The sequence below is a fragment of the Cololabis saira genome, chromosome 10 (genome assembly GCF_033807715.1).
Source record: "Cololabis saira isolate AMF1-May2022 chromosome 10, fColSai1.1, whole genome shotgun sequence".
Classification (NCBI taxonomy): Eukaryota; Metazoa; Chordata; class Actinopteri; order Beloniformes; family Belonidae; genus Cololabis; species Cololabis saira.
In genome coordinates, this window is record NC_084596.1 from 21801220 (window position 1) to 21816376 (window position 15157).

The 15157-nt window shown below is 42.0% G+C and overlaps 1 protein-coding gene across 4 annotated transcripts; it reads left to right on the top strand.

Annotated features, from left to right (window-relative positions):
• Nucleotides 1-15026, top strand: LOC133452601 (integrin alpha-6-like). Of its 4 annotated transcripts, XM_061732029.1 has the most exons (26): nt 4-495; nt 6129-6256; nt 6380-6459; nt 7411-7672; nt 7974-8105; nt 8205-8418; nt 8516-8709; nt 8815-8912; nt 9195-9322; nt 9403-9492; nt 9669-9730; nt 9816-9985; nt 10073-10216; nt 10333-10448; nt 10577-10733; nt 10814-10897; nt 10981-11060; nt 11231-11308; nt 11435-11537; nt 11740-11910; nt 12079-12180; nt 12302-12412; nt 12567-12665; nt 13427-13552; nt 13730-13805; nt 14401-14537. In XM_061732029.1, exons 1-25 carry the CDS (start codon nt 320-322, stop codon nt 13793-13795), a joined length of 3171 nt encoding a protein of 1056 aa, XP_061588013.1. In that variant the 5' UTR covers nt 4-319; the 3' UTR covers nt 13796-13805; nt 14401-14537. The 4 variants fall into 4 exon arrangements, with proteins under 4 accessions (XP_061588010.1, XP_061588012.1, XP_061588011.1 ...); XM_061732028.1 differs by having other exon boundaries at nt 2-495; nt 7974-8418; XM_061732027.1 differs by lacking the exon at nt 13730-13805 and having other exon boundaries at nt 3-495; nt 14401-15026.
• Nucleotides 15027-15157: the final 131 nt, after the last annotated feature.

Sequence of the window (15157 nt, forward strand, 5' to 3'; positions counted from 1 at the left end):
AAGTGAGCTTCAACAGCATCCTTCATTTTGCAGTTAAACAGTAAGATTTTCAGTCTGGGGCTGGCAGTGCAGGCGCATGTACTATGAAGCACCCTCAGGCAAAAACCTCCGACAAAGCATCAATCACTTCCGTTAGAATAATGCAGGCTGGGTATCAGGATTTTTGAGGTGTGGTGTGTGCCGGTGGGAGGGACACTTTTTTTTTTAAACACCATCGGACCCTTGAGCACTCAAGTCAGTCAAGTCAGTCAGTGTTCTCCAGTGCATTAAGGGCTCAGCTTGTACTTCTGTGTCCGGGGGGAGTCTGACTGGCACACGTATGGAGGGCTGTATCACCTGTGGACTGTGGCTGCTCACCTTCCTGCTGGGCTGTGAGCGGCTGCAGGCTTTCAACCTGGACACCGACAATGTGCTGCGGAAGAGCGGGGAGCAGGGCAGCCTGTTCGGCTTCTCCCTGGCCATGCACCGGCAACTAGAGCCGGAGGACAAGATCATGTAAGAACACACTTTCTTTTTACGAAAACTCTCCTAATAACTCTAGTACTCGCATAATTAAAATATATTTGCAGTAAAGATGAGTTCATTTGGGCTGATCGGAGCGGAGAAGTCCATTTAACTAAAGTCTGAATTATGGTTCCGCGTTAAATCGACGCAGAGCTCGCCGTAAGGGACGCGGCGACGCGCACAATACGGCGCGCGTCGCCGCGTACCTTACGGCGTAGGCTCTGCGTTGGTGTAACGCGGAACCATAAATCAGCCTTAAGTTCCTGCTGTTCCTCCGTTCAAGCCCAAGGGTTAATGTTTCCCTGCTGGTTACTTATTTAAGAGTTTTAATTCATGCACGTGCCGTCTCCCTACTCACTACTCTCTATCTATATATTTTTTTCTTTTGAAATTGTCTTAAGAGCTGTAAAATAACTGCGGTTTAAACCCCCATTGGCATTTTTATGGCTACAGCAGAGGTTTGTTAGTGTTTGCAGTTGAAACTGTTGAACATCATCAGCAGTGGCCAGCATGACTGCCTGTAAAAGGGGGTCCCAAATGAAATGTAATGTCCCAAATCTTTTTTTTTTGTGATCAAATGTTTTTATTTATTTTTCATGATTTTCTTATTATCAACGGTGGCATCCACAATGATGTTAAACATTAACACATCTCACCCCCTTCCAAACCCACCGCTTGGACCTAAGCATTCGATGAAAACAATTGATAGTAAAGAAAAACAGAAAAAAAGATAATACAAAGATAATAGAACAAAGGACAAAAAAACAAAGGCAAAACAATGATATCAAAAACTGGACAAGGATAGCTGCAACAAGGTAGTGTATATCAATTTTAAATACATCTTTCAAGTTTGGCCTCAATTTTATCTGCTGCCATATACCAAAATAAAATATTTATTATATTTAAATATATTTAAATATTTGAATATCCAAAATCTTACTTTTATCTGAGTTTTCTTTTTCTTTTGTTCTATTCATCACCTCACACAGAGGTGATACTACAGGCTACTCTAGCCAGTTTAACAAATATGGTGCAACTGAGCTCTAGCTGATTGTATTCAGTCAGCTAATACCTGAAGGTCACAGCGTTATTTAACCAGTGTGAATGGTTAAATGAAAGACACATGGTGAACAGCATGACACCCAAGCCACCGGAGTCTCCCTGCTTCAGGTTGTAAAGTCAAGTACAGCACGACCCAACTGAACTGAACTGTTTAATGAACACCTGCTGGAGTCTGTAAACTGAGTTATTTTAAACTAAGTGGAAATATATGTTGTTTTTCAGCATTGTCTGTCACAGTAAACGGGACAACGCTGAGGTTTGGACGGATGTCCAGTCAAAATATGAAGTCAAAGTTTCTCAGTCATTGGTTTTCTAGCTGGTTTACTGTTTAATTGCTGAATTAAGATTTACCAAGAGGTAATTACAAACGTTAGTTTGTTGAACTAGTCTTTAGTAATGTCTTCAGTTGGACCACCGGGGGTTTTATCATGTGTGTGTGAAGAAATCCATGTTTTTTGCTTATACTGCTGTTATAGAGGAGGAATGTGCTCCCACTGTGGAAGCCTTGCATATGTGTTTGAATGCACGTGCATTATGCGTGCTGCCTGTGGATGTGTGTGTGTGTGAGTGAGTGAGTGCATGTTCGGTGTGTTTTAATTGCGCTGATGCATGCTGTGGCTGAGCACTGAGGCGTTGCCTTGTTGTCAGTCATTTGGAAGCATGTCAGAGAGCTCAGTGTGCTTCTTGATACATTCCTAACCTGAGGGGAAAGAATAGCGGACAGACACATAATCTGCACTCACTGTGTTTTTATCTCTCTGAGTCTTTCCTAAAATCCTTTGTAAAAACATGTGCTGAGGTGTTAGCATGTCACAGTTGGGTGTACACAGTGAGTCACAATCCTCTTGGCATCCATTCATGCCAGCTTTTAATCAGTTTTTCATTGTTTTATTACCTGCAGAGATGCGTGGTGCAAGTACCTGCAGGAGAAAGCAGGACTTGACTGGTATCTGCCAGAGTACACGTGTCTGTGACTGCGGCCTGTGACTGTATAGCATTCCACGCTCCTTCATAATTACTGGATCAAGCCTTCTGCATAATAAAATCTAGAGGGAAAGGACAAAATGTAAGAGCGGGGAGAGGAGGAGACCGAGTGTGACTGTGAGAATGTGTGGGAGAAAGTAAATGCATTGGCCTGTGTTTGAGAAATAAAATGACTGGAGAAGATAGTAAGAGGGGCAAAGAGAGCAAAGCAGACACAGGCATTGCTTTTAAGGAGCAGAGGAAGCGAGCTGTGTCAGCAGGTTCCATAATAATTCCAGAAATGATTCAAGAAACTAGGAGGACTGTGAGGTTTACAGAGCTGAAGTTAGCTTTGTGCTTGAGAGCTTGTAGTTTATGTATTTGACAGCGAACCCACATGCCAGTCAGAGCTACCCACCTCCTCATCTCCTCAGGTTACTCAAGTTCAGTAAAAGTAAAAAAAGTTATGTCGATTTCCTATTTTGAGTTTTTTATACAGAACCAAGGAAATGAGAGAGTGAGTTCTGCTCCTTAGACTGTGACGGTTTGTATCTAATTCAATTGGCGGCCAGGTCTCTTTCCTCATATAGTAGATTTAATAAGCGCTTTCTTTTTTATTTTTATTACCTTGTATCTCATTTTCTGTAACTGCAAACAAAGGATACAGCCTCGGCGAGGTCACAAAAGAAAAAGAAACTCCAAATTCCACTCTGGGGTTTTCTTCAATTTGAAACATGAAAGAGAAAGGAGCTCAGGAAGACAAAGACATGATGGTTGAAGGAATGCTGAGAACATAAATCAGAGCTACATCTGGGAAGCCTTTACAAGCGCTGTTTTGCCAGTCACATTCAGCAGGTCTGATCGAGACAGATAGATGGAGCCAGACGTTGGCGATCACATCGTGAACCTCTGGATCTGCAACCGATTTGGAGGTGAACGCCTCAAGTTGACAGGGTGCCACTGGCTGTTGCTAAGCAACGGGCTGTGCCCTAGCAGGCAGCCAGTTCGCTGCTATAAAAACAACATTGCACCTCTCTCAATGGGATGTCTCTTCCATGCCCACTCTGCACTGTTAGCTTTGTTGTCCTGCAGAGGAGGAGCCGATGTGTGTGTCCGACTGCCACTCTGTGCGTGTGAGCGTGTGTGTTTGGCGAGTCTTTGCTCTCTTGGACACAAACACACACGCTCTGTATTTCTGTGTTTGTCTTTGTCCGTCCCGCAGTCAAAGCCTTCATGTCGGAACTTCCTCTGCTTGTGGTAAACAGTTAGATAAGTGTCAGTGTAGCGAGTCAAAAACGATTGCATTGTTGACGCATCGTTATCAGCACCTCGGTCCTTTTCCAGTTATAATATGCAGCAATAAAGATAAAGCTTGTCCCTGAGGATCAGCTTCCAATGCTGATTCCTTAATGAGCATTTCTGTAAATTAGATCAAACAATATAACATACTGGTTGTTAGGGATGGGCGGTATGGACTAAAAAATGTATCACGATAATTTCCGGCATTTATCCCGATAACGATTAAAAAATACCAATTCAACTCCACCTTTTCAACTATAAATCTATCTCGCTCTCAGATCCGCCATGTTTGTTACACAAATCGTCATCAACGGGAATTTATCCTTTCTTTCTTTCTTTCTTTCTTTCTTTCTTTCTTTCTTTCTTTCTTTCTTTCTTTCTTTCTTTCTTTCTTTCTTTCTTTCTTTCTTTCTTTCTTTCTTTCTTTCTTTCTTTCTTTCTTTCTTTCTTTCTTTCTTTCTTTCTTTCAGGCTCATTTCCTTCCTTCCTTCCTACCTTCTTTCCTCCTGCTCTCTCCTTCCCTCTTCCCTTCCTCTTTTCTCCCTTCCTTCCTCCTTTCCTTGTTTTCTTCCTTCCTTCCTTCCTTCCTTCCTTCCTTCCTTCCTTCCTTCCTTCCTTCCTTCCTTCCTTCCTTCCTTCCTTCCTTCCTTCCTTCCTTCCTTCCTTCCTTCCTTCCTTCCTTCTTTTTTCCCTTCCTTCCTTCTTTCCTCCTGCTCTCCTTCCTTCTTTTCTTCCTCTTTCCTTCCTTCCTTCCTTCCTTCCTTCCTTCCTTCCTTCCTTCCTTCCTTCCTTCCTTCCTTCCTTCCTTCCTTCCTTCCTTCCTTCCTTCCTTCCTTCCTTCCTTCCTTCCTTCCTTCCTTCCTTCCTTCCTTCCCGTACGTTGTGGATTTAACGCAGAACCATAAATCATTTTTACACAAAAACTTTATCAACGGGAATTTATCGTTTTTACCGCGAGATGACAAATTCTTATCGTGAGGAATTTTTTGGACGGTATATCGTGAACGGTAAAATATCGCCCATTCCTACTGGTTGTATAAGTCGTCACATCTTTGTGCAGTAAGTCAGTCCCAGAATGTAGTTGAATGAGCCATATTTTCACAATACTTTAATTCTCTATTAACAGCAGAAACCTCGTACCCTTTGACTCCGCTTCCCAGACTCCAGTGTCTCAGCAGTTTTCCCGTCCAATCTCCTGACTACTTTTTTTCCCTCAAAGGTTAATGAGTGTGGGGATGCGCCCACCTCGCGCTCTGTCAACATTCCTCCCTTTGAAGAAATGGCTCAGACTAATTGCTCTTTGTCTGATGACATATTTTCTCTTCTTGGCATAGTCATACCCACTATCAAGTGTCATGCACTTCCAGAACAACACAAAAGGCTCGACTGAGTACTGACACAAATGATGGTGTGGGTTTCAAACAAGGCAAAGCCCATCTGATGCTTAAAAAAGAAGTAAAACAGTGTTTGAGTTACAGAAATAGTCTTTTTACTTTGTCTAAAATAAAATGTACATTTCCACAGGGATAAATTTGAAACACACAACAGTAACTTTAAGAGACTGCATGCTACTACATATGTTAACTGTTACCACAAGCCACATTTTGAATGTGCTGCAAAGACTTAGTCTGCTGCCCTTTGCTCATTCCCAGGCCTGCTTAAGTCAATTTCCATCATGAGTTATACTCCCTCTGAAAGTTCGCCGTCTAGATTGACTTCTTCTTCCACATGTGTCTTGCAGAGTGGACTAGTTAGGTCTGCGTTTTGAAGATGCTAATCACATTAGGCCTCGGCTCTTCCTTCTGCCATACATGATGTCTCAGAGTATTCCCTCCCAGATGGTGTATGTATCTGAAGGTGCTTTGTTTTCAAGCTAAAAATGGCTTTGCTTAATCTCATCTGGTGAAGGCAGAGTACTGTGCATCATTAACGCTGAAGGTCATCGGACAGCAAGACGTAGCAAGGCAGAGGATGCAGACAGAGAGAGCAGTGTATTGACAGCGTGGATGTGCCTCATCCGCCACTGTCAACCTTCATACAGCTTCATTTCAGGGATTAGACCTGATTTACCCCCCGGGAAACCCGGAGAAGTGGGTGTGGTGGGTGGAGATGGGTGTGGCAGTTTTCCTGATTCTCGGTTTAGAAAGACTGCGGTGCGGAGAAAGTCCTGCTCCCAGGAGCTGATGAAAGACGTTTTTTGCTTTTTACTACCTCATGGAATTGTAGAGTAGTTGGTATCAGTGGAATCAGAGGCTGGATTGACCTGTGTGTGTGTGTGTGTTTGTGTGTGTGTGTTGCAGGCTGCTGGTTGGTGCGCCGCGAGCAAAAGCCTTAAGCGGTCAAAAAGCTAAAGTGACGGGAGGACTCTTCAACTGTGACATGAGCTCCACTTCCACTGACTGCTCAAGAGTCAACTTTGACAATGATGGTGAGATATTTGCTAATGCAAATGCATCATTCATTCATAAGTTTGGAGCACATTTGAAGAAATAAAAAGTGGAGTCTCACCATTTTGGTTTTTTTTTGTGTCTTGGCATCTGTCCTTGTGTAGAGGATTTAACCAGAGAAAGCAAAGAAAATCAGTGGATGGGGGTGACGGTCAACAGCCAGGGGCCAGGAGGCAAGATTGTGGTAGGACTGTCTTCATATCTCAACAATGATGCCTCGTCATTAGGGCTGTTCGATTTTGCCCAAAAATAAAATCTCGATTTTTTTCTCTCAAAATCGATTTTCGATTACGATTATTTTGTGAATTGACAAAAGGCAAAGAAATGATTTCAAATATGCTGTTTTTTTATTGAACATTTGCCCCATTGGGCTTTAAATGCAAACTTTGCTCTTATTAAACCAAAAATGAATGAATAAAGTGAAAAACTCTCTAAAATAAGTTGAAAAAAAGTTTTAAAAAATATAATAAAATATAAAGTTTTATCTCTGAAAAAAAAAATCAGCAAATCAGCACTTGCAAACATACAGTAAGTTATATTTCCAATTAAATAAAACAAGACATTTTCTAATTAAACTAAACTGGGTCTTTGCATGCTAAATAATAATGCAACCCATGAAGGAGGTAGAGGTGTGTAATGTCAGTCATTACATTTGCTATTCACATTTGCAAGTTTTTTGCAAGGAACACGAGCCGGTCTACCGCATCTGGCTTGAGGGATGCCCGGTGGCATGTTACAACGCCCCCTCCTACACTAAAGAGCTTCTCCGATGGGGCACTTGTCGCAGGTATTGAGAGGTATTTCCATCAATCATTAATATGGTATCAATCATTAATATGTGTGCAGACAAGGTAAAAAAAAAAAAAAAAAAAAAAAAAAGTGAAAAATCGATTTTACGAGTTTCACTTTTTAACATCGTTCTAATTACATAATCGCGATTACGATTTAAAATCGATTAATCGAACAGCCCTACTCGTCATTACCGATATTATTACCAAGTTGTTCAAAGTCAAAAGAAATACCACAGTACTCAACGAAACAAGTTTGTTGTAAGGACTGCTGTAAGTGTAAGTGTAACTGTAAGTGTTTTCTGATCACATGATCTCAGCCTGTGCTTTTCTGTCTTCCCCGGTAGACGTGTGCCCATCGCTACCAGCGGCGCACCGCCGTAAACACGCGAACTGAATCCCGTGACATCATCGGCCGCTGCTACGTGCTGAGTCAGGACCTAACAATCGACGCGGACTCGGGTGAGGATGGAGGAAGCTGGCATTTTTGTGACAGCCGGCCCAGAGGCCACGAGATGTTCGGATCCTGCCAGCAGGGCCTCTCTGCTACATTTGACAAGGACTACCACTACTTCATCTTCGGGGCTCCCGGAGCTTACAACTGGAAAGGTAACAGGGATGAGACACGCCCCACTTATCTGTTCATTTTATTTTATTTTATTATCCTATTTTATACTTCAACGTCTTGCTGCTCAGTTGCCTTGAAATTGCCCCTCGGGGATAAATAACGTTTTTCTGAATCTGAATCTGAATCTGAAGGGGTAGAAGGATAAAATGATAATTCTCTTAGTTTTTTTTACTTTTCATATTATATTCATGTTTTTTTCAGTCACCCCTTCATAAGAATTGCCATGTTCATAGTTTTCACTAAGTTACATCCTCTTGTCTCATCTCCCCTCTATACTACAAGGCATAGTACGCTTAGAACAAAAGAACAACACGCTCTTGGAGATGGGCATCTATGACGATGGGCCTTTCGAAGCAGGAGATGAGAACGAGAAGAACCCAGACCTGATCCCCGCTCCTGCCAACAGCTACCTCGGTAAAACATTTCATCTTCCTTGTGACACCAAAGACGTGTGTCCTGGTTCTGCTTCTCCTCCGCCGATGCTACCAGTGATTCTTCTTTCTTTTCTTGCAGGCTTCTCTCTGGACTCAGGGACGAGACTGACTAAGAAAGGTCAGTTGACGGTGGTGGCGGGAGCTCCCAGAGCGAACCATAGCGGAGCGGTGGTGCTGATGAAGAAAGGCGACGAGGCAAGTAACATCTTGCTGGGGGAGTACACCCTGGAAGGGGAAGGTCTGGCCTCGTCTTTCGGCTATGATCTGGCGGTGTTGGATCTCAACGGAGACGGGTGAGGGTGCACGGTGGCCCGTGCCGAGCGTAGCTTCTGCTGTTTTTTGGTTATTTCGACTGTCGTCTCATCAGTGTGCGATCCTGTTGTTTGTTAGATGGGAGGACATTGTGGTGGGAGCACCTCAGTACTTTGAGAAAGACGGAGAAATTGGAGGAGCTGTGTACGTTTACGTCAACAAGGCTGGAAAGTGGGACAAAGTGAAACCCACCAGGATTGACGGTCCGCAGGACTCTATGTTTGGCCTGGCTGTGGAGAACCTAGGAGATATCAATCAGGATGGTTACCATGGTGAGGACGCAGTATTGTACTGTTGGCATGTATTTGCTACAATCTGCTGGTCATACTTGACACCTCTTGAAGAATGTACATCAAATTCTGCTGTCCTGTTGTCAGATTTTGCAGTTGGAGCTCCTTATGAAGGCAGTGGGACAGGGAATGTCCACATTTACCATGGATCAGCGACAGGACTCAGCTCTAAAAAAGCTTCACAGGTACAATAACTAACCTAACCTTTGTCTTTTCTACATCAGCAGTTTGTTTTGAAAGATAACTGCTGTCAGGTTTTGAAATTTTGCAAGATGCATAGTGTATACAACCTAACTGTTCAAAAGTCACTCTTATGAATCGTTCTTGTGGAAAAGCAAAGTCATCAGAGTAACGACTATTAATATAATGATTTTACCTAATTTCTCAGAAATTAAGATACCAAATTACGCAATTAATGATGTACATCACCCCGGCCTAAATCAAAGTTTGTGTTCCTCGTGCTGTAGGTGCTGTCGGGCCAGTCTTTAGGAAGCCGGCTGTTTGGTTACTCTTTGGCTGGCAACATGGACCTGGATAAGAACTCTTACCCAGACCTGGCTGTCGGATCTCTCTCAGACTCTGTATTTGTCTACAAGTGAGTAACGTAGATCAATAATCGGTTCCAGTGTTGATCCTGATGGTCTTTGAAATGCTCACTGAGTCCTTTTCTCCCAGGGCCCGACCGGTTATGAACATCAAGAAGGAAATCAAGTTCACTCCCACTCAGATTGACCTCACGAAGAAAAACTGTGGCAACACTTTCTGGTATGAGTTTCTGCGTCAGCTTGGAGAGGAGTTTTGATATTTTATCATTATGGGCAACCATAAACCAAAATTTGATTTGCTTTATACTTCCTTTAGTCTGTGAACAGTTATTAATCTTAAAAAAAGAAACTTTGCCAATCATGTGTCTAACATGGGATGAACTGCTCTGTCTCCAGCTTGACAGTTGAAGCCTGTTTCACCTACACTGCCAGCTCCAAGAACTATGCTTCCAGACTGGGTAAGCTGGGCCACATTTGACTGTTTGGCTGCTTTGTTAAAGGAACATATCTTTATTTGAGTGTATTTTTCTCTCCCTCATCTAGCGGTGGCGTTTTCCCTTGAGGCCGACGCCGACAACAGGAAAAATGGTCTCTTACCCAGGGCAACTTTCACAGACCCTTCTGAGTCCGATAACAATTATGAGTCCAAGGGGACCATCAACTTGGATGTCCAAGGGAAAAAGAAGTGTGTTAAACGTCAACTTGCCATACAGGTATCTACAGTTTCGGCATTCTTTTAAGAAGAAAAAAAAAAGCATTTTTGGACTTGAATAATTGTGTGCGATGTCATCGTCCTGCAGGAAAATATTCGCGACAAGCTTCGTGGGATTCCCATTGATGTGAGCGTGGATATCCAGGATGGCACACGCAAACGTAGACAGAGCACGCCTTCTAAACTCTCACCTGTGCTGAATGCCTATGAAAACAGGACAACCCGAGAGGAGGTATGCACTCACGCTGCTCAGTGGATATGAGCTATCAAAGGGCAGATGCTGAGGCAGAGATGGTGTTTGTAGTGTCCCCGGTGATTTTTATTTAATGTACCTAAATGTTCTTTTAGGTGCACTTTGTGAAAGAGGGTTGTGGAAAGGACAACTTGTGTCAGAGCAACCTCCAGGTGAAATATCGCTACGGCCGCAGGACAACCGACAGCGATACTTTTACTCCATTAAAACTGTGAGGAGACACACGTGCACCCGTTTGTCATGTTCATGCTTTTATTACAGTTAACATAGTAGAGAAGGCTGCTACATTATCTTTCACGCTCGTTAGAACCTAGGTTCCTAACTTTCTTCTGTTTGAAGGGAGGGTGGTGTGCCGGTGGTCTCGCTCAGCGATCAAAAGGACATCGCCTTGGAGGTCACAGTGAACAATCGAGGCGGAGATGATGCACACGAAGCCTATGTGACTGTCCTCTTACCAAGCTCCCTCACCTACTCAGCTTACCGCGTTGCACCGAATGTAAGTCTCTCTATCCTTCACACTTTTCTGTTCTCACACACCAGTTTCTGTTCCTGATTGGGATGTAATATTGATTTCAGAATCTCGCAGTAACCTGCATAGCCAATAAAGATGGCTCGAAGGCTGATTGTGAGCTTGGAAACCCTTTCAAACGTGACTCAGAGGTGAGAGGAAGTCATGTTTTCTTCTGCTTTATAACTCGTCTTATGCAAGTGTTAATACTTGGGAATTGTGTCTGTGATTTTAGACGACCTTTTACATTATTTTGGGCACAGCTGGCATCGCTCTCAACACCACTGAACTTGAGATTGAGCTTCAGTTAATCACGTAAGTATGTGCAGCGCAAACTGTTAAGTAGCACTGATTCCGTTTACAAAGACAGCAAACACACACATACAGGAATGTAATTAATGTACTTTAATATATGAATATGTTATTATTCATGTTTTCTGAGAAGTTTATTAAACTGACCCGTCTGTGTCAATTTTATGCGCCAGGACAAGCAGCCAGTCCGATCTACCTCCTGTCAAAGCAAAGGCTAAAGTGGCCATCATGTTGCAATTGTCTCTAACAGGGTAAGAAACAAACACACACACACACACACACACACACACACACACACACACACACACACACGTGCAGAAAACACACGTATGCACTGATTCATGCATCTTACTCTCCTATTCTGTTTTTACTCCAAGACAAGCCCAGCCGTCCCAGGTCTACTTTTCAGGGCACAGTAAAGATGAGAAGTCCATCAAGACGGAAAGTGACATCGGCAGCGCCATCACGTACAAGTTCAGAGTACGTACAAAGAGGATCCTCATCTTTCCGATACACAAACACACTTCTTATTCCTCCGGATTTTAATTAAATAAATATTCTATATGGGCTGGCTGAATAAGTGATACTTTCTAAATTGTGGTGGGACATTTACATTAGATTAGATCTTTAATGTCAGTGTTATATAACAACTACATTTCTTGACATGTTGCTGTTCGCACAGATCATCAACCTGGGAAAACGCTTAACAGATTTTGGCACCGCCACCCTTGAAATAGACTGGCCCAAGAAGATGGCAGAGGATGGGTGGCTGCTCTACCTGATGAAGATCAACTCCACGGGAGTGGGGCAGATAGAGTGCACTCCTAAGAATGAGATGAACCCTCTTAAAAAGGTAGGTCAAAATATATTCAAATGTGCTTGTTCACTGGTTTTTCCTTTTTATATTAAACTGCCAGAAAATATATGTTAGTACAAACTCTGATAGAGAAACTGTTATATAGAGCTTTATTTATTTTTCTAAACGGAACAAGTATGCAAAAGTTTTCTGCTCTGCTTTAAGGAACCAGTGAACACCAGAATGAGGAGAGCGGTAGAAAACACCCAGGAAGGAAAAGAGGGCACTATTTCACGCTTAATTGAGAACAAAAAATTCAAAACTCTGGTAAGGCAACACAAGGACTTTCGACTCCATTCTTCTGCCTTATAGTGTTGTTTTCTTGTGCTTTTTGAAACCAGTTAGACAGGTTTTTATCATTTTAACTCTGTGTTTCATTTCTCTACAGACTTGTGAGGATGGGGCATCGTGTGTGAGGATAAAGTGCCCTCTGGGGGGCCTGGACAGTAATGCAGTCATCACACTCTACTCGCGCCTCTGGAATAACACTTTCACAAAGGTAAGACGCCAATGAGTGGAGTCTTTTTTGTTTTTTGGAACTAACTTTGTCGATAGTTTGGAGATTGCTTTAAGAGGAAAGGTAATATTGAGTTTGTTGCAGTTTTCAAGCTGCATCACACTAAAAATGAAAATGCTGCTCTTTCTCTAAACAGGAATATTCCGACTTGCACCATGTGGAGGTGATCGTGAAGGCCTCTCTGCACGTTGACACCACTACAAAGAACACAGTGCTGCAGAATGCTGAGACACAGGTAATTAAAAGTTTTTATGATCCAAGAAGGAAATCTCCTAATGTCTTTGTTGACATGTAGTATTCTTCAAAAGCTCTAAAATGTTTGCTTATTTTATGAACATACACTTAGGTCAGGAATTTTTGATAGCTGGACTTTGTATGTCAGTAGATTAGAGACGAAATAAAACAAATGAAATGCCTGAACAAAAATATGCTATTTTCAAGTATTTTTCAAGTATTTTTTTTCTTTTTAGGAAGTTAATAGGAAGTTAATATCACTGAGTGTATTTGTTATTTTGTGTGCTGTGCTGGGGTCATAGTGTTGCTGTTTCAGCTTTGGTATGCAGGGTTTTCTGCTGTAGGTTTTGCTTTCAGGAAGTGAAATTCAGCTCAGTTTAGTTGAGAAATGTCACTTATTTCCCTTTGAAATTTTGCTCTTACTTTGAAGGTCCATCCAAAAGTTTGCTACCTTAGGCCGACTTCGATCAGACTGTAAACATGTTGATACTTCAAAATCCATCTGGTTTGGTATAATGAAATGTTTTTCCAGCTGAAGTTGTTCTTCACTTGGGGTTAAGGTGTTAAGGTGTATGTTTTACTTAATGTGAATTAAGTAAAAAATTACAAACATTTTGGTTGACCTTTCATGTTTAATTTCCATGCAAAATTATGCAACTGTTGTGGAGCTTTTGCAACAAATCCTCTCTAACCCTCCGACCTATTTGACGCTAGAAGGTTTTCCTTTTGATTGATGTCCTGTCTCCATCCTGCGTTCTCCAGGTGAGACTGACGGTGTTTCCAGAGAGGCGTGCAGCTCAGTATGCTGGAGTGCCGTGGTGGATCATCGTGCTGTCCATCCTGTTCGGGCTGCTGCTGTTGGCTCTTTTGGCTTTCCTTCTTTGGAAGGTAGGAAAAACATTTAAAGATTAAGTTCACACGATTTAATGAAACCAAAACTATCATATACCTACATGTTTTGGATTTTAATGACATTAGATTTTTAATTTGACCACCATTTACAGAGCAGCTGTAGGTTTGCCCAACAGCAATCACACACATTTCTAATGATTTGCCTCTTCTCAGTGTGGAGTCTTTGGGAAAAAGAAAGAGGACCCATCAGAGAAAGAGAAGCTGACATCAAATGCATAAAACAGAGAGGGTAAAATTACCCGAACTATGATGAATGAAACCTTTTTTTTCCTTTTGCTCTTTTTCTTGCTGTAAAAGTGCTGCTTTCTGGTAGTAGACAAAGGCAGTGGTAACTTCACGCGCTGTGACACAAATGCTAATATAGAAGCTGACTGATTATTCTGCAAAGAAGCAATGCCTAAGAGATTTTCTCACACATGATTATGTGTGTATAGTTATATTTAACTTGCATGGCCGGGGAAGGTGATGGCTGATGAGCGGTGATTGCGTTACTTATTGCTCTGAGGAATACTTTGGGCGCTACTCTGCATCTCATTGACCTCTTCTAGCATTTCCAGTCTTTGTGGTCACTGCACCCGCAGTCGCTTGGTCTGAAGGGTTTTTTTGTTTTTAATCCACTTTTAAAATCAGGGGCATTAGAACATATTTCCTTTCTCCATAGAGGTGCGCAGATGGTTCCGCTGCACTTCTCAATAGATTAATTGGGGTTTTTGGCACTTGTGGATAAGTTGACGGGACTCGTCACATTCTGCTTTGCTTTCTCTAGCGGTCTTTAAATAGCATTTTCCAAATAGATCATTAACTTTGTTTTTTTCCCCCTGCAGTGTGGCTTTTTCAAGCATGCCAAGTATGAAGACAAGGTTCCCAGTTACAATGCAGTTCGGATCAGACGGGAGGAGAGAGTGAAAAGCCCTGGAAATGGAAACTGGGAAAACCTGGAAAAGAAGCCATGGATGACAACCTGGCATGACAATGAGCACTATTCTTAACAGCCAATTAAATCTCAGTGTCTTATAGATGAACCACCTATTTTGGAAATGTTTGCTACCCTGCCAATGCACAAGCATTGTAAATATCAATGCAGATTAGTCAGAAGTTTTTTGTTTTTTGAAATGAAAAATATTGGATCAAACACAACTGTCCAGTGGCCATGTTGTTCTTGAACAAAGTGTAGGAGATCGTCCGGCACAAGTCTGTAGAGCTTGTGGAGCTTCTTTGGTATGTTCAGTGCTGACTAGTTGCTTGGTGGGTAAAGAAGTGTTTTTTTTAGTGTTTTGTACATTTGAATGTTTTTAAATTGTATTTATTTTTTCAAGGACTGCTTTGTTTCTTCCTGTACCGAGGCCAAAGACTCATGCAATGCAGACTGTTACCGTTACTAAAATGTTTTCCCCACTTTATATATAAAAAACACAAAACAAAAAAACACACTTACATTTTTTTTTTTAAAGTAAAAATGTACAGATGCTGTAATTTATCTACAGCTCATGCACTTGGTTTGTGAATATTCTAACAATTAGCACACTTTGTTTAGTTACCGGCTGCAAAATGGAGTTGGAGAGGTTCTTGGAAATGTTTTTT